General features: G+C 47.3%; 8 protein-coding genes across 8 annotated transcripts; 5 read left to right on the forward strand and 3 right to left on the reverse strand.

Moving 5' to 3' along the window:
* On the reverse strand, positions 1 to 546 carry LOC117893427 (peptidyl-prolyl cis-trans isomerase F, mitochondrial-like). The gene has a single exon (XM_034800044.1). It carries the CDS (start codon positions 487 to 489, stop codon positions 1 to 3), a length of 489 nt encoding a protein of 162 aa, XP_034655935.1. The 5' UTR covers positions 490 to 546.
* An 869-nt stretch (positions 547 to 1415) lies between these two features.
* LOC117893246 (ketohexokinase) lies at positions 1416 to 2650 on the reverse strand. The gene has a single exon (XM_034799809.1). The coding sequence runs from the start codon at positions 2633 to 2635 to the stop codon at positions 1442 to 1444; it is 1194 nt and encodes a 397-aa protein (XP_034655700.1). The 5' UTR covers positions 2636 to 2650; the 3' UTR covers positions 1416 to 1441.
* A 134-nt stretch (positions 2651 to 2784) lies between these two features.
* On the forward strand, positions 2785 to 3915 carry LOC117893253 (ketohexokinase). Its single transcript, XM_034799819.1, has one exon. It carries the CDS (start codon positions 2830 to 2832, stop codon positions 3799 to 3801), a length of 972 nt encoding a protein of 323 aa, XP_034655710.1. The 5' UTR covers positions 2785 to 2829; the 3' UTR covers positions 3802 to 3915.
* Positions 3916 to 8137: 4222 nt separating this feature from the next.
* On the forward strand, positions 8138 to 8990 carry LOC117893261. The gene is made up of 2 exons (XM_034799828.1): positions 8138 to 8297; positions 8360 to 8990. The coding sequence occupies exons 1-2, from the start codon at positions 8179 to 8181 to the stop codon at positions 8928 to 8930; spliced, it is 690 nt and encodes a 229-aa protein (XP_034655719.1). The 5' UTR covers positions 8138 to 8178; the 3' UTR covers positions 8931 to 8990.
* A 120-nt stretch (positions 8991 to 9110) lies between these two features.
* On the forward strand, positions 9111 to 9730 carry LOC117893429. Its single transcript, XM_034800047.1, has 3 exons — positions 9111 to 9239; positions 9319 to 9580; positions 9679 to 9730. Exons 1-3 carry the CDS (start codon positions 9134 to 9136, stop codon positions 9728 to 9730), a joined length of 420 nt encoding a protein of 139 aa, XP_034655938.1. The 5' UTR covers positions 9111 to 9133.
* An 84-nt stretch (positions 9731 to 9814) lies between these two features.
* LOC117893430 (thioredoxin-related transmembrane protein 1-like) lies at positions 9815 to 10480 on the reverse strand. The gene has a single exon (XM_034800048.1). The coding sequence runs from the start codon at positions 10478 to 10480 to the stop codon at positions 9815 to 9817; it is 666 nt and encodes a 221-aa protein (XP_034655939.1).
* Positions 10481 to 21451: 10971 nt separating this feature from the next.
* On the forward strand, positions 21452 to 21955 carry LOC117893265 (V-type proton ATPase 16 kDa proteolipid subunit-like). Its single transcript, XM_034799832.1, has one exon. The coding sequence runs from the start codon at positions 21458 to 21460 to the stop codon at positions 21938 to 21940; it is 483 nt and encodes a 160-aa protein (XP_034655723.1). The 5' UTR covers positions 21452 to 21457; the 3' UTR covers positions 21941 to 21955.
* A 581-nt stretch (positions 21956 to 22536) lies between these two features.
* LOC117893266 (V-type proton ATPase 16 kDa proteolipid subunit-like) lies at positions 22537 to 23104 on the forward strand. Its single transcript, XM_034799833.1, has one exon. The coding sequence runs from the start codon at positions 22582 to 22584 to the stop codon at positions 23059 to 23061; it is 480 nt and encodes a 159-aa protein (XP_034655724.1). The 5' UTR covers positions 22537 to 22581; the 3' UTR covers positions 23062 to 23104.
* Positions 23105 to 23967: the final 863 nt, after the last annotated feature.

Here is a 23967-nt window from a genome sequence, read left to right on the forward strand (position 1 = left end):
TCATTTTATGGGCTTATACACGGACATATTCCATGGCTTTGTCACTCCTTCAATCAGCTCGATATCGCCGCAGTTTTCGATGACAATTCTGCGCGAAGTTTTGCCGCTCCTCGAGCCAAAGTCCTCCATGCGCTCCACCACATCCATGCCCAGTTCCACGTGCCCGAAGACCACATTCTTGCCATCCATCCAGGGCGTTGGTCCCGTGGTTATCAGAAATTTGGAGTTGTTTGTGTGCGCGCCAGCACTGGCCATGGACAGCACACCCGCCGTGTCGTGTTGCAGCTCGAAGTTCTCATCGGCGAAGCACTCCCCGTAGATGGAGCGCCCGCCAGTGCCATTCTGATCGCAGAAGTCGCCGCCCTGCACCAGGATCGTGGGTATTATGCGATGAAACACCGAACCCTTGTAGCCATAGCCCTTCTCCCCGGTGCATAAAGCACGAAAGTTCTCCACGGTCTTGGGCACCACATCCGCACGGAGCAGCATGATGATGCGTCCCAGCTGCTGCTTGTCAGCACAAACATCGAAGAAAACGCGCGGCAAGTGGAACTTTTGGTGGTAGGTGCCTGGGAAGTAATACATTCAGCACTTGGGGACTTGGGTTTAAGCAGAAGCAAAGCCAATACGAACCCATTCTTTGTAGAAGCTCAGAAATATCTCAGGGAAGTGCAGCAAAAAGTTTGCAGAATATTCGTTTTCGCTTTTATTTGTTTACTTTTCAAGCCCAGCATTTATCGCCCAGTCTGGCAGCACTCTCTAGCCGCCGATATATCGTCAGAGTTTTGCACCAAAATTGGATGTGGAGACACTTCTTTTGGGGCAGAAATTTCGCTTATTTAGCCAGAAATTAAAGTCAGTTCAGGGACAACATTTTTGGCTGCGAGAAATTATGATCAAGCAAAAGTTTTGAACCCTTTGGCAAGTTGCCAGATTTGAGCCGCAACAATGAGCAAATTTCCATGCAGTTTTGCAACACTAAACGCCGATCAGCTGTTGGCCAGCGCGGCAAAACACAGCAAAAAAAGATCATTTCTGAGAATTGAAGAAGAATTTTGCAGCCAGGAAGAGTGGGAGAACGTACCAAAATATGTGCCAATGCATGGAAACAATGGAAGCTGCCACGCGGCGGGAAAAGGCCAAGAAAGAGGATCAAAGCAAGTGATTGAAGGGCAGATAAATGCAGCCACTAAGTTTAGATGATAAGGAAGCAACAGCAGCAGCAATTGGCATGCAGATTCAAGGATTTGCGACCGATTAGTGCAAGAACAAAGGAGACAATGAGGAGATCGATCATAAGCAGCCCAAGGACCCTCAAATGCTGCGCTAAGGGGAAAGCAGCTGCAGAAGTCGCTCAAACTGGAACAGCTGAGAGCCACTTCCCGCCGCTAATTGCAAACAAATTTAATCCGTGAAAGAACAAAACAAACTCCCAAAAGTCTCAATAAGCCGTTCGACTCAAACGTTCCCAGGCCGCCTCCACTGCCTGCTCCGACATGGGCTCCGATTCTGGCTCTGGCTCTGGCTCTGCCTCTGTGCCAGACTGCGCGTCTGCCCCAGCCAACTGCTGCAGCTGTATGGGTCGATTCAGATACTTTCTGCACAGTCGCTGCTCGTGCGAGAGCTGCTCCTCCTCGGAGGACACTTCGCTGTCTGCCACAGGCACAGGCAGCAGCTTCTTCGGACTGATACGCAGCCTGGCAATGGCATCAAAGCCCACGCTGGCAATCTTATGACTGGCCACGAGGTTGGCAAAGTCCACGGCATCGGGCAGTTGTCGGCGACGCACAAAAGTCGCATAGATGAAGCCCGCGGTGAAGCATTCGCCATCGCCCATGCGATCCACAATTTTCTGCGGCTTGTACGCGGGCAGCTCGTAGAAGTTGCCCCGAGCATCCATGCACACAGCACCCTGGCTGCCCCAGGGACAAATGATGCACGGGCGACGCGTGTGGATGGAGCGGGGAGTCCTCAGAGCGCTGTTCAGCTGCTCGCAGGCGTTGTGCGCGGAGCTCCAGCCCACCTGCAGGGCCAACAGTCGTCCAAAGACCACAAAGTCGCAGAGGCTGAGCAGATCCAAGTTATCCTCGAGGCAATCGTAGACCAGCAGCGACACCACAATGCGCTCCTGCTCCGCGCGGCCATTGTTGTGGTCCTGCACGCGTCGCATCATCAGCACCGTTTCGCGGACATGCCGCGCCTCGAAGTGCACCCAGCCATAGAGGGAGAGATCCAATTGAGCAAACTCCTTCGCCGTCACATGGGGAAAAGGCTTCCCGCAACGCAGCACCGTGCTCGTGCCTGTCGCTCGCTCTCGTATGATGCTGGAGCAGCTCGGACTCTCCTCCGTCCAGGAGCAGTGACCGAAGTCAATGTCCCTGCGCCGCAGATCATCCACAACGAAGCGGAACGCTCCCAGTCGGCTGAGCACACCGAAGAGCTCCACGCGTGCGCCCAGCAGCCGCAGGGCGGTGCAGACATTGGAGGTTCTGCCTGTGCGCTGCATGAAGGCGTTCTGGCAGCGCAGACGGGCACCACGCGCCGGGAACTGCTCGACGTTGGAGATGTAAGCGATCTCCGTGCAGCCCACACAGAGCACGCACTTCTGCAGGCTGGGGGCACAAAGGTGGCTCATTGTTTGGGCAGAGTTTTGGGAATTTTCTAAGAATTTTTTACGAATTTTCTAGGCAATTTTTGTGTAAATTTTGACAGCTGCAAAGGGAAAGCAAGCAGCAGCACAGGAGCACAAGGATCAACCGAAGTAAGTCACAAAATGTGACACACTTTTTCCCACTTTCTGCTCAAATTTCAATCAAAATTTGGAGGGAAATGTCTGCCCCAATCAGCGGCAACAAACACAGCTGGGCAGCGGGCAAGAAGCTGGTGCTGTGCAGCGGCATCTCCGCCATGGATTACATTTCCCTGGTGCGGCAGTTTCCAGAGCGGAAGGCGCACTGCGCCCTTGGCTACTGGCAACGCTCCGGCGCTGCCTCCAACAACTGCACCGTGCTGCGGCAATTGGGCGTCCCCTGTGAGTTCTTTGGCATGTTGAGCAGCCTCCCCATGTATCGCCTGCTCGCGGATGACATGCGCTCGCGTGGCATCCACATTGAGCATTGTCCCAGCTGCGCGCAGGCGCCGCCCTTCTCCTCTGTGATCCTGGCCAAGTCCACGCGGACCCGGACTATCGTCAGCTGCAGCAGCGAGTGCCCCCACGTCTCCATTGAGCATTTTCGGCAGTTGGATCTCAAGCTCTACGGCTGGCTGCACATGGACGGCATTTGCTTTGAGACCACGCGGGCCATGATGCAGCAAGTGGCGGCATTTAATGAGGGACACGACACAGACAAGATCATTCTCTCGCTGGAGCTAGGCCAGCAACTGGAGCTGATGTGGCCGCTGGTTGACTTTTGCGATTATGTCTTCTGCTCCAGGAAACTCGCACTCGAGCAGCACTGGCCCACGCCGGAGTTTGCCTGCGCCCAAATGGACGAGCAGCTGCGCAGGCGCCGTGGCCTCAACCTCAAGCGTCCCATTGTCATCTTTCGATGGGGCGCACAGGGCGCTGGCATCCTGGAGCAGACGGGCAAGTACAGTCTCGCAGCTGCGTACAAGCCACGCAAAATGGTGGATGCCCTGGGCGCTGGCGACACCTTTACGGCGGCCTTTATTTATGCCATTTATGTGAGGGAACGACCTCTGGCTGTGGCTGTGGACTTTGCCAGTCGCTTGGCCAGCCACAAGTGCACGAAGCGGGGACTCGATCATGTTGCGGATATACTGAGGGCGCCGCGGCTATGAGAAGCTGAGCGCTGATCGACCCTGCTGGAAGTCCGTTTTGTGCTCCTCCTGCCACTGGTTTTTCCTGCTCTGAAATTTGCTTTTCTTTAGCCATAAAACTCTGCGCTAAATTTACTTTTTCTTTGCGGAGTTTTAACTGATTTTCCCCGAGGTTTAATGCTTTGAAATCTGTTCCCAAAATACTGCCAGGCTGCCGCATTATCCGGCCCCATCTTGACCCTTTTTCTGCCCACTTTTCCCTTTTTTTGTTCGTTTTGTTTGTTGAAAAGTGAAATTGAAAAGGGATTTTTTAATTCAGGCTGAGTGGTTGCTAAAATAAATGATAAGAAGCGGAGAACCGATAAGAAAGGAGCGACAAAAGGGCGCTGGAGAAATGTCAATTGATGTCACGATAAATTCTACGACTTTTCGTTTGCTTTTTCCCGGGTTCAGCGGGCTAAAGTTCTGCCCATAAATTCTGGCAATGCAAAGTGAAAATAATGAAAATTGTCTTACGCACAGGTTGCTGCCCCGCCCTTCCCCAAAACCCGTTAAAGCTGCCCATTTATTACGTATGCGCAGCGTGTGCCAAAAAGATAATAATTACCTTGGATTGGCCAAAGCGGTAAATGGTCATAAATTAAGGGATATTTTTATGTGGATATGCCAGTGGATATATATCTCTATATATGTATATGCCACTCCCCTCTCCCTGTGCGTTGCGGCAAAAAAGGGCTAAAAAGGTTTTCCATTTATTTATGATTTTCCCCCCTTTTTTGCTGCTTTTTTGCTGCTTTTTTGCTGCTGCGACAATTTGAAATATTACCAGATTATTTAAACAAACGACAAAGCAGGTGAACAAATGCTGCTCTTCCCTTTTGGCAGCACTTTTCCGGCACTTTTCCGGCACTTTTTCCGCACTTTCTCCCGCATTTTAGTCGGCATTTGTTTATCGCTTCTGCTCCAGCGGCTTTGGCTTATGCAAATAGCCGAAAATTCAACGTAAAAATAATTAATTGAAAATGGCACAAAAGCGGCACAAAAATGTAGCGCCCGAAATTAATTTGTTCAATTTTTTATCACAAAAAAATAAAAATCACAAAAAATCAAACAAATTTACCCCAAAAATAATTCATAAATATTCAAATGAAAATCGCACAGCCCCGCAACGTGGGGCAAAGTCAAATCGAATTATTTAGCTAGAGAAAATCCTGCACAAAAATGAAGGAAGGCGCAGGAGGAGGAGCTGGGAGCTGGGAGCTGTGGGCTCTGAGTGACCCACTGGACCGCCGTCAACTCCACTTCGGCCGCTTGATTGAAACTCATTTATCATCATAAATTAAGGGAAGGGGCGGCAGGCAGAGAGAGAGAGATTCATCAGGCGCTGGGGCGTGGTCAGCGTGCCTGTAATCTCGCTCAGATTGAAAATTAATGAGGTCATCACGGGGCACGGGGCACGGGCACGGGCCAACGGGGGCAGCTAGGAAATTTACTTCTTAAAATGTTCTTTCTTTTTTATTGCCTGTACATTTTGTTGTTGCTATTTTATATTCACTTTTGCTGACAATCAGCAGGAGCCAGCAGCCGCAGCAGCCGCAGCCGCCACGCATCCTGCACGGACTTCAACTTCAACCCCCCACAACGCTAATGATGTCCATTCGGCTGGAGGACTGGGACGGGGGCTGGCACTTCCATATCTTTGCGAGATTGTCACATGCCCCACGCAGCACACTCCACCCCACATAAAGCAGGGAAAAGACACAACAAAAAAGCAAAACAGCGTCCAGGTTGGCAGGCAGATAAAAATTGTGAAAAGCAAAAGCACAGCCCGGAATATTGTGTAGATTTTTGGTGTATTTTGTTGCCCAAAATGAAGCCCGGAAATGAATTCCGAATTGGTTTTTGCATGTCCGCTTGGTGGGGCTACAAATAAACAAACTTTGCAGGGGGTTAGCCCAGGAAGAAGCCTCAGCTGAAGCTCATTCATGAATCTCCATTGCTCCTAGTGCCAGCTCCCTGCTCCCTGCTCCCTGCTGCTCATGCCCTGTCCCCTTGGCTGCCTTCTTCTATTTTTCCCTGCAGCTTCCACTTCGTTGGGCAATTACGCAAGCAAAAGCTTTGATTATGTGCTTGCAGCTCGCAATTGTTTTGACATTTAATCAAAGCGGGCACAAAGCGTGCACCGAGCAGGCAGGCAGGCAGACAGCTTCGGGAGCTGCTCCACTGGACACGCTGGTAATTGAGTCCACGGCGGTTCAATGTCCGCGGCAAACAGGGAACACCACACCAAAACCCAATCCAGTGGCTCTCCTCAGGGCAGATCAAAGTGCGCTGCTGGAACCCGCCTGCTGCTGGCCAAAAATGCTTTCATTTCCTCTGCGAATGTCTGGCAAAAATCCTCCGATTATGTCAAACAAAAAAAGACAGCAATTTGGGATTTAAAGAGGCGACCTTGCCCCCTACTCGCTGTGTGGTTTTTGTGTGGCACTTCAATTTACTTGCCACATTTCCGCACAAAAAGACAACTTTTGCAGCCGCAAAAAGTTTTCCCATTTGGACTGGCGATGCTCCTGTCCCTCCCTGCCCCTGCCCTGCCCTCTGCTGTTGTTGTCATTCCCTTTCAGTTCCAATTGCTAAATCAAAAGAACGACATCCGCTTCCGCTCCGCGCGATATTGTAGCCAGCAAGTGCTCCAGCAGCTGATTTTGCGGCAAGTTTTGTGGCAGCAGCTTCCAGATTCCAAATGTGTCTTCAATGTGCACTTGAGAGCAAATCTAATGCCGGAAATACACGACAAATGCAGAGCAGAAGGAAATGAAGATGTAGAACAGGTGGACCCCTGGCATTGGTCGTTGAGGAGAGCAACATAACTTGGAAACTCAAGCACAAAGGATCACAATCAATCTGGCAATTCCTCGATGCATAATAATTAATCTAAAAGCAAGAAGTTAGCACACAAAAAAGCGCCTGAAAAATGCGTGTAGAAAGCGCGCAAAAGGACTGACAATTCATGGACAAAATCCTGCAAAAAGCCCTCCAAACACAATGCCCAAAACCTAACAAACTATTTGTGGCAAGTTCTTTTCATCTGCCCCACACAGTCTGCTTCGTGTGTCCCTTGTTAATTCGCTTAAATAAATGCCTAAGCCCATCTGCAACTATCCTTGGCTTTGTCTGCGATTAATGTTGGTTTTAAGGGGGGCTGGGAAACCCTTTTGGGCCCTCTGTCGAAAGTTTATCGAGTGTTCTGCCTGGCTCCTGGCGGTCAGCAAGTCAACAAGCAGCAGATATCGGAGAACTCATTTCCAACCGAGTGGAACTCCCCCCACTGACTGACTGCCTCCCTGCCTGCCCTGGTCTCCCTCATTTGACCGTGGTGCCACGTGTTGTATGCGTAATTAATGCCCCTTGGCTCTCGATAAACATGCGTGTGGCTGCGGCAGCGCCCAACCTCAAGCCTCCTTGCCGCAAATACTTGCTCCCGGCTTTCGGCACAGGAATTTTGCTTATAGTTTTAGTTTCAAACTTCATTTAAATTGCAATAGTTTTAGGACTCAGCCGAGCCCCTTACATGTTTGTTTAGGGCGGAGCTCGAGTTGTTATTCGAACTGGAAATGTATACAAAAAGTTTCCACAAAACAATTTGTTCGTAAAACAATTGGAATCGATGGAGCAGCGCTTAGAATTGAAAAAGTTCGAAATTCCCGCAATATTTCTTTGGTTTTTAAACGTTTTTTAGGCTTAGGAATATTGATATTTTTTTAGCCATTTTTGTAGAGCTTTTAGTGCGCATTTGTGGCATTTTTTTGGCACTTTTTTCGTTCCATAATTTACTTGCAATCTATTTAAAAAGTTAAAACTATTGGAGCGCCTGAGTAATTAATTTGTATTTAAATATTTTTTGGCTTAAGAATATTTGCGATTTTTTTAACCATTTTTGCACAATTTTTAGAGCTAATTTCTGCACTTTTTTGGCTCTTTTTGAGCTCATTTTTGTTTATGTTTTCTTAAACATTTTTGCACCTTTTCTACTGGGAATTTATGCCATTTATTTGGCACTTTTTTCGTTGCATATATTTCCCGATATCTAATAAAAGGTTAAACTTTGAGAGCTCCCACGAAATCAGCAAACAGAAAGGGTAATCATTTTCCAACTATTATTTTCTCCGTCTTACAGCGCTTCTCCCAGCACCCTCTTTGGCTGCTTCATCAGTAGCAGAATATGACCCAAATATTGCTTATTTTTAATGGCATTTCGAGCGCAAATCTTACCCCGTAAAATGCACAACAAATACCATAAATAATTAGCAAAACAAATGCAATAATTGCCGTTAAAGAATGAGTTTTGCCAGCTATTAATCAGTCCCAAATCCACAGCAGTGGATCGACATTCAAGCTATGAATCTACTGCCAATCCTTGTGCTGCTGGCACTGCTGCCCAGCTGCCTCTTGCAGGCGAGAAATGCCAAAAGATACGTCAAAAGAAGAAGGCTAAAGACCACAACGCAGAGCACAACGTAAGCTTCAAATAAACCCCAAAAAAACACCAAAAGTAAACCCAAATTGATCCCCAATTTAGCGAAGAAGACAGCAGCTCGTATCCTCCCTTCACCAGCCAGCCCACAGAGCCGGAGCCCGTGGATGTTTCGGATATGAGCGATGGGGAAGTGGCGGGAGTTGTGAAGGATCTTTGCGATGATCGTTCCTATGGCTGCTTTATGAACATTGTGGCCGAACTGCGACGCGATTGCTACAAGTTCCTCGAGTCGCTCATCAGCTGCGAGGAGCCAGAGGAGCCGAAGGACCCAACAGCCACGAGCACCAGCACAAAGCGCTCAACAAAATTCAAGAGAGGCGGCTACAAAATGGTCAAGCAAGTCATGTGGAACGTCATCAAGAGAACCAAGGCCGTGGACGCCTGCGACACGCCCTTTGGCTTCTTTCCCTATCCCGACTGCCTCGCGGAGTTGGTGCCACAAATGAGCGACCTGATCAACGCCGTCAAGGAGGTGGTGCCGAACGCCGTGCTGATCGTCTTTGGCGATGAGCCCGCGTGCGTGAGGAGAGCGTTCTATAACGTCATTTGCATGGCGCTGCTAACGCCGGGCAATATTTTCTACTGCAGCATCAAGGGGATGTTTGGGAATTGAAGATGAAGTCAAAAAGGAACAAAGAGCCGCAGGTGTGAAGTGCATTTAATGCCAAATAAAACACCAAACTCCGGCCAGTAATTCCACTTTAAATTCACTCAAATAAATGTGCCCCTTCACGTGTCAAATTATTTGAGTTTCAGCAATTCTTTAAGCAATTCCAATGGGTCTCAACTATTGTTTAAACATTTCTTATAATAATAATGTGCTTTTTGGCGCCCTGCTGCAAATGTCTCTGCAAGTGTTCGACGCTCAGAGCCTGCATCTTGTGGGCCTGCTGGAATATCATTTTTGGACTGCTTTTAATTGGTACAAGAAAATTCTATAAAAATGGAACTTAGAACTCTTTTTGTGCGCTAATTAAACTTGAATCTCGCTCCTATTTCAGATCAAGTTTTGAGCCTTGTGAAGGCACAAAAACTGGCAGCCGCAATCCAAATAATCGGCTGTCTGTCCGGCGCGGGTTTCACGCTCTCCGGCCTCATGCTGCTCGCTGGCATTTTGCTGGTAAATCGCATTAAATTCTCTGCAAAAGATTGCCCAATTCCTCACTTGTTTCCCCCCACAGGCTTCGCGCTGCTTGGTCTGCTCTTCGATAATTGTCTGTGGCCTGAGCACACTCGTCATACACTGGCTGATTCTGCCATTGGGTAAATGTTTATAAATATTATTTGGAGATATTATTTCAAGCTCATATTGTGTGCCACCTTTCAGCGCTGTTTATAATATTCTCCATGGCCGTTTACAGCTATCAAATAACAGAAATGGCGGCGAACGTGGACTTGGAGCCAACTGTCTGACAAATAAAATATTTGCAAATATTTTTAAACATTTATTTTGTGCCAGAACCAATGACCGACTCGGAATTTGGTGTCTGCAGCGCATCAGCCTGTTGCTTGTGGGTTTTTGGCACCTTTTGTGGCCATCAACTTGTCCCTTATCAAGGCGTACAGACTGCTGGCCGCTGTCAGACTTATGGAGAACAGCAGAAAGCTGCAAATGCCCACGAGGACTGTGGCACGTGTGTAGTCGCCGCCAAAGTACTTTGCGCCGTAGACCTTATTGACCGCTCGCAGGTAGAGCACTTTTGCGGCTACAACCCGGCCATTGGGATGACGCCAAATGGGCACTGGCGCCGCCTTGCGCCACTCCCCCTGGGCCAGTTGCAGCAACTTGTCGACGCTGTATGCCACGGGCAGTTCGCGGAAGGTTCCATTGCGCACATGCAGAATGCTGGGCAGTCGCCGCAGCGAGAAGCGGGCCACCACTGTGCCGGAGTATTCCATCTGCATGCTGGCCACCTGCAGTCGTGGCTCCTGCCGTTGCATTGCCGTGGCAAAGCTGCTCCAAACTCGCTCGAATCCGCTGCAGTTCTCCACCAACGGCATGCAGAAGCCCAGCATCCATTCGCCCTGCAACAGCTGCTCCCAGCAGCCCTCATCCAAGCGGATCACATGCCGATTGCCGCCGCTGGTGCCCGGACACTGCGACGGTCCGTAGCCCAGAAAGAAGCTCAAGGCTGCCGCCAAGGACAACGTGTAAATGTTCATTGCTGAAGGATTTGGAACTATTTCTTAGAGAATTTTGTTTGCTGAATGTTTGCGATGTACTTTTACGAGCGGATGCGAGATTGTGTGCCCAAAGTCAGACTTGAAACTGAATGAAAAGTCGGGGGAGATCTGAGTTTATTTGTTATTTTTAGTTTTAGAGAAAATTTATCGACATTTATTTGTTGAAATCTAGAGGGAAAACTGCACTAAAAAACGTCACAGAAGCAGAGCCAAAAGTGAGTTCATTTGGAGAGCTTTGCTCACTGCTAAAATTCAAATAATTTCTGCCCGAAAAGAGTTTGATGTGAGTGAAACTTGCACTGTTGCAGCTTCAATTTTGTGGCAGTCTCTTGCCACTCAACCCGCATAAAAATGTCTGAGTTCTGCCTCAAATAATTGCTTCGTCTCGCTTCAAATTCATTCGCTGCTGAAATCTGTTTGGTATCCGTTTTGGACGTGGTCGGATATGCGTTTTATCAGCGACAGCAGGCAGCGGCGCTTATTCGATTATGGGCAATCGACCCTTAATGCCGCAATATCCTACCCCTGGGTGCCACCCCTAGATAATGGCAGACGGAGAGACGTTGATGCTTACCTGGCACACAATTGCAGGCTATTGACATTTCAATTGTCTCTCATTATGGCAAAGGACCAAAGCGTAAGGCGAACACGACCCTCATTTAAATTACAAATAGAAAGAAAATAGAAAGAGGGAGAGAGGGAGAGAGGGAGAGAAAACAATGGGCAGTGGAAGGAGCGGGCAAGGAACACGCATGCAGAAATTTGCATAATAATAGCAATTGCACACGCTTCAGGTATTAAAGAGTCCAACCCAAAGGACCTCAGCGACGGCAACGGCAACGACAACGACAACTCGATTTGCAGAAAATGGAAAAAGCCAAAGCAAAATGTAAGGAATCCAATTTTCACTTAATTCCGTACCCAACCCCAAGGAAGAGCTCTCCGGCACATCAGTGTCCCATCTCGTTCCATCCCGTTCCGTTCCGTTTCGTTCCGTTTCCCTTTCTGGCCTGTCCTGGAAACCTTTCCCCCGCTGCTAGCTGGAAATGCTGCGAGCAATTTTCATTTGGTTTGTTATTTTTGTTTCAAAGTATCAATTTGTGTATCATTAAAATAATTTGATTTCCACTCGACCAACTTGAACCCGGACGGACCCCTAACCCAGGGGTTTCTGTGCCTCAAATTCCATTCACATTCCAGAGCCCGAGGGGACAGGTCCGTAATTAGGCGCCAGCAGAGGGCAAAGCCATTCGATAGACCCCATTTTTGCCTGCCATTTCCCATTGCGATTTTCCTGAAATATTTGACAGTTGAAAAGGAACAAGAATTCGCTTTAAATAAACACGGAAATTTCTCCTTGATTCAATTGAGGCAAAACTGAGGCCTGAGGGCGCAAAAGCTGCAACTGCAAAACTGCAACTGCAACTGTGTGTGGCAGCTGTTTTGGGTGTGCCACAAAACAACTTGTCAGCATTGAGGCATTCATTAAGGCAATCAACCACTCAATGTTCGGGAATGACAGCCGGAAAGAATTTCCCAGCCGTCAGCCGTCCAAGCAAACGACAAAGTCAGCGTCAGCCGAGGGACAGCGTGTCGCCCTCCTTCCTCCTTCCTCCGCCCCTCTTCCGCTTCCGAGTGCAGTTTTGGTGGCTGCTGCTGCTGTGGCGCTGCATGTGGCACATGCCAGAAACTGTCATGCCATTGATGATATCCGCATGATTTAGGAACCATTTGCGTGCCCCAGGCGGGGGCCTTCGACTGCATCCTGCAACCGCATCCTGCAGCCTGCAATCGCATCTGCATATGCATAAGTAGACTCCACTTGGACAGTGATTTGGTTTGGTGGGGAAATGGAAAATGTCTGCAGCAGAGGGAGGAGCACGCAGCAGGATTGCGAGTCACTCAAGGCAGGAACTGCTGCAACGCATGCATAGAACTATCCACAGTTTCCTGTACTGTGCTTTGGTTTTGTGCCCTTTCTCTTAGTCTAACTATTTATCTGCTCTGTAAATATATTTGCTCTATGTTATCTCTATGTTAATCCCATAATCCCCGCCCATCTTCCCCAATGAATGATTCACAGCCTGAGTAATAGAATAATCCAAGGATGATTTTGCATAGATTCTCGCATTCAGTGGCCTGGAAGTTATGGACTAAGTAGATCGCATAACGCGCTGCCTGTGCTCCAATGGGGCATCGCATTCTGCTTGGCTCATGCGAGATGTTTTATGTGTCACACTTCGAGCTCATTACGTTCCCTTTCAAGTCGAAACTATTACCGCAAGCACACACACAGAAGACAAAGAGGAGGAGCGCAAGAAGAGAGACAGAAGGAGCGCTAGAAGCGGAGAGAGCTTGAAGCGGTGAGCGTGGAGACGGAAGCTTAAAACGGAGAGTGCTAGAAGAGGAGCGCGTGAGGTGGAGAGTTTGTAGCGGAGAGCGTGCATAGGCAAGCTTCAAGCGGTGAGCGTGGAGTGTAGAGTGTTTGGAGCGGAGACCTAGAAGTGGAGAGTTTGAAGGGAAGAGAGCGTGAAGCGTAGAGCGTGGAGAAGAGAGCTCGCAGCGCATTGATTCTTGCGGTAAACAAGTGGGGGTGGTGTTGTGTGTGTGTGTGTGTGTCTCTCTCCATCAAAGTCAAACACAAAACGCAAAGAATAAAGAATAAAATTATGCACACTTGACAACGACGATGACAAAAATCAACATCCACAAACGATGTACGAATATTACATTGGCAAATGGAAGGGGGAAGTGGCAAAAGGGGGGATGGATGGATGGTTGAGGACATATTGACAGTAAGCTGACAGTTCGTCAGTGGAGAGCAGAGACCACAAGCACCACAAGACCATAGATGATGGAAGTGCCACACCGCGACTGACTGACCGCGACTGACTGACTAACGACTGTCTAACGTGACGTGTCGGTATCCATTCTGTTCTCTGTTGTGTTGTGTTATGGCGACGTACGGCTTAATGTGGCCACCAAATATCAAACATGAACTCATAAACCAAACCATGAACAAGGGGCACACACACACAACTATTCGCTCTCTCTCTCTCTCTCTCTCTCTCTCTCTTTGTAGTATATTAAAATTGATTACTGCAGGACCAGGCACAAGTCAGAGCCAGAGTTCACACTGTGGACTCATGTTGAGTCCCTTTCCCCATCAAGTGAAGACCGTCCTTAAGCACCCAATATGACGTGACAGCAGCCCATTTACTGGCGACAAGTTGGCCATTCTCGTTGGCTCTCTCTCTCTCTCGTTATTAGGTTGTGCCACGAAAAAGGATACTCCACACACACACTACACTGAGCAGAAGATGGATGAGCTGCTGGAGGCCTCTCTGCTACGGATTCATTTCAATTAGAGGCGAAACATCTGCTGCCATAAAGAGTTCCCTAATTAAAGAAATACTTGAATTAAATCCTTCTAGCCGCTCCAACTTGCTTATTTAAATAAAATAAAAATAATAATAACAATTAAATAAAATGCCAGGCTCCGCCCAACCATTTCTACCAGCCATTGTCCACCTCTTCCGGCCATTTCCCGTGCCATGGAAACATTCAGAAAACTTTGACAGTTGCTGGCAGGCACCTACAAAAACAGAAACCCCCCAAAAAACTAACCGAAAAAGTTGCGTCAACTTCGAGTGCCACGGAATGGGCTAGAGGGGGGAAATACGAAGTAAATATTCTCCGAGCGACACACAATTCAATTTAACTTTTTTCATTTCTTTGCTGGAGAGTGGCAGAGAGGGGGAGAGCTCTGTTATTTTTTATTTATTTATTTATTTCAGGTCCTAGGGCCTGTGTGGCAAGTGCGATATGTGTGTGGCGCTGTTGCGGCTCAATTTTCAGTAGCTCACAAAATTTAAATGTTTCCTATGCACGAGAGACGAATCAGGCAACGAAACGAAATGGAAGCCAAACCAACAGCAGCACCAGAACAGCCGAAGCCCGTGATAAGGGCCAGGTACAGTGGGCACACGCAGCGCCAAGGAGACATATTTCTGCACCTACAATTGAAGGAGCAGACAACCAGGAGAGTGGCATGCAAGTTCCTAAGAGTTTGAGCTTGTTTTCATTCAGCAATTTTTCAGTGAGAGCAGAACTGGCGCTTAATCACTGATGATTGAATATCTTGGAATATGTTTTAGCTTGTCTTTGGCTTTCTGTCTAGCTGACCAAACACCAAACACCGAACCAATTTGTTGGACCCCAAACTTCCCTCGTAGCTGCAGCCACAGAGAGAAGCAGCCACGAAAGAGTCTTCATTCCACATGTCCAACACGAGTCGGACCTGCTCGAACATGGCCCGCATCTTGGTGGCCTAAGGAAGGAGGAAAGAGAACTCTTTGTGGGCCAAGGCAGTGGGAGAGTTCTCTGTCTCTGGCAGCCATAAATCACCGTAAACTAGCGCTCAGCGAGCAGGGGGTAGCGGGGGGGACACCCAACTCGAATCACATTCGCAAAACCACAAAAAAAAAGAAGAACAGAAATAATTAATATTTATTACCCGAGAATGAAGTATTATCAAATTGCATAATTGCTGTGTTTCTCATTCGACACGACAGGCGGACAACAACAGGCTACAGTTTGGGGGGAGAAACAGTTGCCAGTCGCCCGTTCCACTTTTGCCCGTTCCCCTTTTTGCCAGTTACACTTTGCGCCGCTCCCCATTTCCCAGTTCCACGTTTGGCCGTTCCCCTGCCCATTGCGCTCTCTCTCTCTCTGTTACTGTTTCCGCTGCCGCTGCCGTTCCTGACTGACCACCCGCACAGCACGCGGCCCAAAAAAAAGAGAGGCTCCTCGTAGGCACCCACGAAGGTGTGGCAGAGGAGGAGAGCAGAAGGAGGAGGCTCTTGGCTCTTGGCTCGTCGTCGTTGGACCTGGGCTACTTGCGCGCAAATTGCTACTCTCGTCCATCGCTCGCTCGCTCGCCGGGCAAAAACTTTTTGATATATGAATTAAGTTTCCTTACGACTGGAGGAGCCCTCGTGGCCCTGTGCCCTGTGCAACGGCTGTGCGGCGCTGAGACATTTTGGATTTACGTTGTAATTACAGGATTTTGGATTTCTTCTCTTCTCTGGCCCAGGCTGCGGGCCCCCGGGTCGCTTGAAGGTTATTTATTATGACATGTTATTTAGGTTTCATTTCAAAAACTTGATTGGACACTTTAGACCCGGCGCTGCAGTCCGCGCACACAGTCCGTGGGCAAGTCAGCGGAAACATTGCGTGCCCACGTGATATTCCCAACCACGTTCCCCCGCCACCCCCGACGCAGAACTGAGAAACTCTTCAGCCGAAAGGGCGCACGATGGGTGTGAAATTTCGTTGCACGCGATCCTTGCGCTTGGCTCAAGCGGTTGAGGGGGGGTGCAGGGAGCATCCGGAAGGGGCTGCGTAACAACATTTTGTGTAATCCAAATGCTTATCGCACGACTTTTCGTATTACAAAAATGTTTTAAAAATATTTTTTGCATCTGCATTTCTGGATCAATAAATGCAGCGGTAGGAGAAACTAGAACTTGGAGAGGGTCGAGGCCCTTGCAGCACTTTTTCTAGGATAATTTTTCCTCAAAATATCACCACGGGCAGCCCAAACAAAATCAAAGAAATAAATTAGAACATAATTTGACACACACAAAAACGACAGAGCCATTGGCGGACCATTAAGCGAGGGTTGCCACAGAACTAGAGACAACATTTGTGGTCTGAAGAGCTCGCCACACGATGATCTGCATGATCTACGGGAGGAAGGGAGAGGCAGCGCCCAAATGTGAATTCATTTAAATAATTAAACCATGATGCCCGTACACCTTCGACCTCAGCCAAGTTAATAGCTCTCAAATTATAGCTGGCCAGACAAAGGAAGAGAAATAATTAAAATGAAACGAAATTAATTTGTTCCACTTCAGCCGCCACCCGCCTAACAATGATAAGACATTTTCTTCTTCTCTTTTCTTTTGTTGGCTATCTGTAAGTTTGATTGTCTCTGAGACACACACACACACACAGGCAGCAGTCATGGCTAAGACGAAGAGAACAACAACAAAATGACGGCTAATTTATCTAATGTGTAGACGTGGCCAGTCAGCCGTGAGACGGTGGGCAGCATGACTGGCCAAAAGTCGAAAGGAAATGTACCAAAGCCAAACCCCTGGTGGAAAATTGTGCTGCATCTTGGCAGCCAACAGAGAGACTCTCCCCCACCCGAGTGGACTGCAGTCTCACTTTCATCACTTTCGCCCCGACCCCGACCCTCGGCTGGCGGCTCCTTGGCTTACCCTAATCAATGTCAACGGCTTCACGCTTCCATTTTGGGCCTGAGACTTGTCGTCGGTGCGTCTCATGCTGGTTGCCTGCCTGCCCGCCACCTGTGCCCGGTCCTTATCCTCCAGCTCATAAAGCCTCTAAGTTATTAGCCCATTTTCGATGCTGTCTGTCTTATCATGGGAACAGGACAAAGGATCGCCAGCAGATGTCGAAGATCGAGGGAACATTTTGCTCTAGTTTTCCCTTGAAGTTTTTTCTTTCTGTCCAATTTCATTAGGCTAATGCACGGGCCCTACTTTATTTTGCGTTTATTATTTGCCGCACAGTTCCATAAATGTTTCCCGTATGTTTTTCCTATCGAAAGCAACAAAAATAAAAGTAAAACTGTTAAATGACCAAATCTCATAACATAAAAAATGCCAGCGGCAGAAAAGGAAGGAGAACAAAAATAAATTCAAGCAAAAGCCCAAAAATTAAATGCGAACAAAGAGCGGAGGGGCCCCCACTGGCAGCTGATAAATAAATACCATAAAATGGCAACATTATTTGGCCATAGCAAAAAGAAGTCGTGAATAGATCCAGCAGTTCGCCAGTTGCCCAATTTTCTAGCTCCAGCTCCAGCTCCCAACTCCTCGCTGCCAGCTCCAGTTTGTGTGTCAGTGATGCGTCGTTAAACTGTAAAAGACCGTAAAAAAAATAGCGAACCATAAAAAAATGAGTGAATAGTCGATGGAGCAGTGGGAGTAGCGACCAACAGGGTGCGGTGCGCCTGCCACAAAATGAACGGGGGGGCAGCCCGGCGAGTAAATCATTTTACAATGGGCCTCGGCCTCCGGCTCCACCAAGTGCCAACGGCTTTATGGCCCCTCATGAAGGACAATCAAGTAATAGCCAGCGATTTTTACGATGACACAGAACTACATAATAAAAGATATATCAGCCACTGTCCAACGGCCTGAACTCCTCCATCTAATATCCAAATCGTTACATTTGCCACGCCAATGCCACGCGGCAATGCACGTCGCCTCATCCAGGCACTCTCTAGGCTGTTCTGTGACAATTTCAATTCATTTTTTTGTTCGCTCCTCTGTGGGTGCTGTTTATTTTTCAACCATAACCGAACAGAATTGATACAAAGCACGCGAGCGAGTGAATCCTGCTCAAAAATGTAACTGATTGTCATCAAACAGGTTGGTCTGCCCCCCATCCACCTCTGCGCCTGTCAAGGATCGGATACTTTTAGAGGCTTCAACAAGTCAGAACTTAGATGAGGGCAGAGACTTTAGCTCGGAAATATTCCCATAAATCTCAGATTTCAAGCTCCAAAATTGTATAATTTATTCCAAAATCAAAGCGCAGATACCCACAGCGAAATAAGGAAAATAAAACCGCTCCAACTGACACAAATTGAGACACGAGAGACATGCAGACAGACAGTCATTTCCTTTGACTAAATTGAGCCCAAAAAATTGCTACAATTTTGAATGAAGTTTTCAATTTGTCACTTCGCTGGGTCAGAACGGAACGGAACGGCTTTAATGCTTTCGGTTTGGGGCAACCTTTGGCCCGGTCCCTTGATTGACAGTAATGACATTTTCACGATTCGCTGGGCGGAAAACACTGAAAAGCTGCGAGCTGGCACGACACTCGACAGAGGACAGACGACGACAGAGTCGACGGTCGGCAGAGTCGACAGTCAATAATAAAAATTGCATGTTGAAAACACATTTGGGGACTACAGAAGTCGGCAGCAGCAGTTTGGCGGCAGTCGTCTCCATCGCAGCGGAAGCAACGCAGTGGGGCCCTTGGAGCGTAGAGCGGAGCGGAGCGGACCGAAGCGGAGCAGTTGACACCCAGAGAGGGAGCAGGAGGAGGAGGAGGAGGTGGCGGGAGCTGGGAAAACCCTTTTGTAGGGCGACTTGTGTGGCTTGGGCTCTTTCCAGTTAATTTATTTTTGGTTAATTTCTTTCGTTAGTTACTGTTACTGCCGGTGGCCTCTCTCTCATTTATTGCACATTGGCAGGAACTTTTGTGATTTACTTTAATAAAGAGACCTGCAGGGGAAGGGGCGCTAATTGCTGTGCCACGGTGTACGACAGGGTTGGCCAGGTCATGGAAATACCCCCAAGAATAAGTTCTTATAAAGTGTTTTCCCCTACCCGATCGATATTTTCGCTAGAAGATGCCAAGACAGCGACGGGATTTAGTCATTTCAGATTCCCCGTTCCTCATTCCACATTCCCCACAATCGAGCGACGCAGTTCCCAGGCTGGCTCTGTGCTCGGGGGGTTGCTGTGAAATTCTCTTGAAACTTTAACGCTGTAAAATGCGATAAAAGCAACAAACAAAACAAACATCATAAACTGCCGGCACTCGGAGAGTGAAGCGAAAATATATATTAGCAATAATTCGAGACATCAATTTTTTATTGCCGCTCGCAATCATTTAATCATCTCGAGTCATCAGCTCGAGCTCCCTTTTGGATGGTGGAGTGGGGATGCCAGCTCCCTGGCGAGGCGCGTTTCCCCATCGACCATTTGACACATGTGTCACTTGCAACCGTTCAGCGCTCGTTCCGTTCGTTCCGCTGTGGCAGGGACGACTCGACGCGACGCTGACACTGACGCTGTCGCCTGAGCCTTCGGTTGACAGCTGTCAGTGTCAGTTTACATAATTTATAGATTTCAGCGCATAAAAAAGTCATAAAATTTACAATGTTGCCGCCTCTCGGTTCGCGCTCCTCGCCCCTCCCCATTGATGCCTTATTTTTATGAGCAAAGACATCAATTTTTCGCACAGAGCACAGAGCACAGTCTAGCCTGGCTAGCAACAACCACGAGAGCAACACTACTATTCCCCTCTCGCTCTCAGTGGAAGTCTCAGTCCCAGAGCAGTCTCGAGGATTGCCATTGGCATTGCCATTCGAAATGCTTTTGATTTATTTGTATTTGTGTGATTCTTTTCTCATATTCAGCTCGGGCGATAAATCCTCGCACTCAACAAAATACATCAACGATTTATAGTGGCCCGAAACGGTACAGAACGACCCGAACAATAACTAACAAACCGAAGTAGCAGCAGCACAAATCCAAATCCAAGCAAAAGCAACAGCAACAATGGACATAAGCCGAAAGGAGCCAAAGTCCCTCAACGCGGCATAAATCTTTAATAGAAAACATCTCGCAATCGCGTAACAACTGTGAAAGGACAAACGCACAGAGACACACAGACTTTATGTCTTATTGGGGAAGTGGCGAAAGGCATCCAAACGGAATCTTTTGACTACCAAAACTTGAATTTCGCTGAATTTCTAAGCTTCGAAATGCGTTTTCCAATCAAACAGATTTAAATATAAAACAAATTTAAATAAAATAATACGAAGAATGCAAGGGGATAGGAAAAAATGGTAATAAATATAAACATAATGACTCACCGGCTACCATAATTATTAAGCGTTGAATATGATTTGTGGCGTTCTTTGATTGCTGGTTTGGTTATTGTTGGTTTGGTTTGGTTTTTGTTCGTTTGGTTTGGTTATTAGTTTGTTTTTCTTTTGGTTACACTCCCACTCTCACAGAAAAAAAAAGCACAAAACAACGCAAAAAATTAAACTCTAACGGAATGGTGATGCAAACCACAAACTGCACTTCAATTAGCCTTTTCGAGGCTTCTCTTTACAACAGAAACATGCGCGCGGCGCCTAAAACTTTTCGTATATAAATGTACATATGTATGTAATAAACTGTGCATATAGACGCGCGCGCAGCTCTAAACACACAATTTAATTGACCGTTTTACATGCATGGCGGGGGGGAACTGAAAGCGCTGTGATTTCAGTGCATGCGTATGCAGCCCAAAGCCCAAATCAGACATCGGATCGGCCTTCGTTCATGTTCGTCTTTGCTCTCCCAATCTCATTGCAAGCTGTGACAACAACAACAACAACAGTGTGGGCGGCATGCAGCTTCTTCGCCTACCTGCAAAAGAACGAACGCAAAACTGAGTGAGCGAGCTTATATGTGTATGTGTGTGTAATTTGTCACGAAAGTGTTTGGTGAGAGCGGTGCAGCAGAGATTAGCTCGAGCTTAGCGTCTCCCGCTCCCTCGTCAAAAGCAGAGAACGAAAGCGAAAGTTCTACCGAACAAGAGCATATGTATATATGTCGGCATGTATGCAGATCTCACTCTCGTTTGCATTCGCTGTTAGCTCGCTGCTAATTTAACATGCCGCTGGAGCAAACGAAAGCGAAAGTGTGCGGCCGAGCATAGCTGTGCAGATCACAATGTTAATGTAGGTCAGTGCCGCATTTCACTTTCGTTTTCGTTCGCTGTTAGCTGACTGCTAAATTAACATGCAACCATTACTCACTTTCGTTTTCATTCGCTGTTAACTGGCTGCTAATTTAACATGTCGCTGGAGCAAATTCTAGAAAACGAAAGCGTGTGGCTGAGCATTGCTCTGTACTGTTGAGCGAACAGCCTGTTAAGTAACATAGGCGCATCTATAGAGTTGGATCCCAGCAGGCTAGGACTTTCATTTGTGATAAGAATTGTGCCAAAAGTCATTCCTTGCTTTTAGTAGTTCTACTTAAAATCGACAGAGACTGAAACTTTGTGAATAATTGTAAGAGCAATTCTTACATTTTTGCATAGTTTTGACACCCATTTACTCCACAGAAGATGTCCGGAGAGCTCGTCATAAACGAGGCCGACAGGCCTCCGTATGCATTTTTCTTTGGCGGCATGGGCGCCGCTTCAGCCATCATCTTCTCGGCTCTGGGCGCCGCCTACGGCACAGCCAAATCGGGCACGGGCATCGCTGCCATGGCCGTTATGCGTCCGGAACTGATCATGAAGTCCATCATTCCGGTGGTTATGGCCGGCATCATTGCCATCTACGGGCTGGTTGTGTCCGTGCTGATTGCTGGCTCCCTCTCGCCCATGTACACCATTCGCAAGGGTTACATTCATCTGGCCGCTGGGCTCTCCGTTGGCTTCTCGGGCCTGGCGGCGGGCTTTGCCATTGGCATTGTCGGCGACGCTGGCGTTCGGGGCACTGCCCAGCAGCCACGCCTCTTTGTGGGCATGATTCTGATTCTGATCTTTGCCGAGGTGCTGGGGCTGTACGGCCTGATCGTGGCTATTTATTTGTACACCAAGTAGAACTTTGGTTCATGCTTACACGTTGGATTTGTACACAGAAAAATAAACAACAATCGGAAAAATTTGAAACTCTTTAATGGAGCATTATCAGAGGCAGAGTTCGAGGAACTGTGAGGCACCGAGCAGCGATTGAAAGCCTCCACAAACAATTTATCCAGCCGCCTGGCTGCCCACAAATTTCCATTCGCAGCAAAACACTGAAAAGTGGGTGGAGGGGCGACTCCTGTTTCCTTTTTTTACCGCTCGACAACGATTCCGGTTTCATATTTTGCAATTTGTTTAATTGAAACGAGTGGCTGGCGTGAGGGCCTTTGGGGCAAAACCCACTCAAAGCGCACACAAGAAGCCGCAGCATCGATTTTCAATAGCAAAATGGTTTTGTGGCCCAAACCGCACGGAGCAAGCTCAGGGCAGCAGGACAAAGACACAGACAACATCCTTCATGAATTTGTAAACATATTTTGGGAACCACAAATGGGCAAGTTTCAACTTTGATCGGAGGCGGGCAGTAAACAGCAAGCGAAGGAGGCTCCGACATGAGCAGAAAGTTTCAGGCAGTTCTACTTGGAATACAGCCTGGATCTATCCATCAATCTATCTGTAGAACCTTCTATAATTTGATCCAAAAAAGATTTCCCATCATGTACGACGCTGGACTGCAGGAGACCAATCCGCCGTATGCCATTTTTCTCGGCAGCTTTGGCGCCGCCTGTGCCATTATTTTCCCCGCCCTCGGCGCCTCCTATGGCACTGCCATGTCCGGCATGGGCATTGCCCAGATGGCCGTGGCCAAGCCAGAGCTGCTCATGAAGTCACTCATACCCGTGGTCATGGCTGGCATCATTGCCATCTACGGACTGGTTGTCTCCGTGCTGATCGCTGGCTCCATCAACGAGGACTACAGCATTCACGACAGTTACGTGCACCTCGGCGCTGGTTTGTCCGTGGGTTTGCCTGGACTCGCGGCAGGATTTGCCATTGGCATTGCTGGCGATGCTGGTGTTCGGGGCACCGGCCAGCAGCCGCGACTCTTCGTGGGCATGATACTCATTCTCATCTTTGCCGAGGTCTTGGGGCTCTACGGGCTGATTGTCGCCATTTATTTGTACACGAAAATGTAGGCTTGGCTTTTGTATTATTGCACAATAAAAGTGGCTAATAATAGTATTTTCTGTCTATTTTTTTGCCATTTTTTTGCCTATAGTTGCTGGCATTTTTGCAGCATAAATTTCAAATTAAAGCTTAGCAGATGAAATCGGAATTGAATTCTTTAAATGACATTCTTAATTTTTGGTAAAGTATTTTTTACACATTAAATAAGTAAGTAAAAATGTATTAATAAATGTATTAAAATCAAGTAAATATTTAGCTGGCTTACCCTCCTCCTCATGCGCACTGCCACCAACTGAAATGAGAAATAATCAAATTGAAAATAAAATATTAAATATACTCTTAAAAGCGTGAGGTTGGCACTTATAATTTAGCATAAAATCTAAACACTCTTTGGAGCACTTGTTTACACATACACAGAGAGAAAAAGCTGACTAGTTTTAAATATTTTGATATGCAAATAAATATGTAAATATTTTATGCGCGTGAAAATGTGGAAATTGTAAGTAAATAAATGGTTTTAGCTTACATTTTGACATTAATATGAAAATAATTCATTTAAATATATTTCAAATTTAAATTAAAAATATTTTAGACATTAATTAAGCCGCTCCAGACGCAGAGGCCAAATAAATCGTGCAACTAATTTACACGATTAAAAGTAGTTGGGATACCAAAAGACAATAATAATAATAAATTAGATATGTGGTAAATATATAATTATAAATACTTTTTTTGTATAAATTAAATATTTTCATAGACGCAATAAATATATTTTCGGTAATTGTCATTGTTTACGCCAAATTTGCGCAAAGGGCTTATGGCCGGGAGCAATTAGTATTTGGATATAAGTAAAATGAATTTGTAGCATTAAGATATTGAATTGTTGCATTTTGACATGCTCACAGAAGTTTGGT

The sequence above is a fragment of the Drosophila subobscura genome, chromosome J (assembly GCF_008121235.1).
Source record: "Drosophila subobscura isolate 14011-0131.10 chromosome J, UCBerk_Dsub_1.0, whole genome shotgun sequence".
Lineage (NCBI taxonomy): Eukaryota > Metazoa > Arthropoda > Insecta > Diptera > Drosophilidae > Drosophila > Drosophila subobscura.

Coding starts and splice junctions, on each gene's coding strand:
- LOC117893427 (XM_034800044.1), bottom strand. CDS start 489: ATGCTGCTCCGTGCGGATGTGGTGCCCAAGACCGTGGAGAACTTTCGT.
- LOC117893246 (XM_034799809.1), bottom strand. CDS start 2,635: ATGAGCCACCTTTGTGCCCCCAGCCTGCAGAAGTGCGTGCTCTGTGTG.
- LOC117893253 (XM_034799819.1), top strand. CDS start 2,830: ATGTCTGCCCCAATCAGCGGCAACAAACACAGCTGGGCAGCGGGCAAG.
- LOC117893261 (XM_034799828.1), top strand. CDS start 8,179: ATGAATCTACTGCCAATCCTTGTGCTGCTGGCACTGCTGCCCAGCTGC. Junction 8,298..8,359: donor ACCACAACGCAGAGCACAAC/GTAAGCTTCAAA, acceptor TCCCCAATTTAG/CGAAGAAGACAGCAGCTCGT.
- LOC117893429 (XM_034800047.1), top strand. CDS start 9,134: ATGTGCTTTTTGGCGCCCTGCTGCAAATGTCTCTGCAAGTGTTCGACG. Junction 9,240..9,318: donor TTTTGGACTGCTTTTAATTG/GTACAAGAAAAT, acceptor CTCCTATTTCAG/ATCAAGTTTTGAGCCTTGTG. Junction 9,581..9,678: donor CTGGCTGATTCTGCCATTGG/GTAAATGTTTAT, acceptor GGCCGTTTACAG/CTATCAAATAACAGAAATGG.
- LOC117893430 (XM_034800048.1), bottom strand. CDS start 10,480: ATGAACATTTACACGTTGTCCTTGGCGGCAGCCTTGAGCTTCTTTCTG.
- LOC117893265 (XM_034799832.1), top strand. CDS start 21,458: ATGTCCGGAGAGCTCGTCATAAACGAGGCCGACAGGCCTCCGTATGCA.
- LOC117893266 (XM_034799833.1), top strand. CDS start 22,582: ATGTACGACGCTGGACTGCAGGAGACCAATCCGCCGTATGCCATTTTT.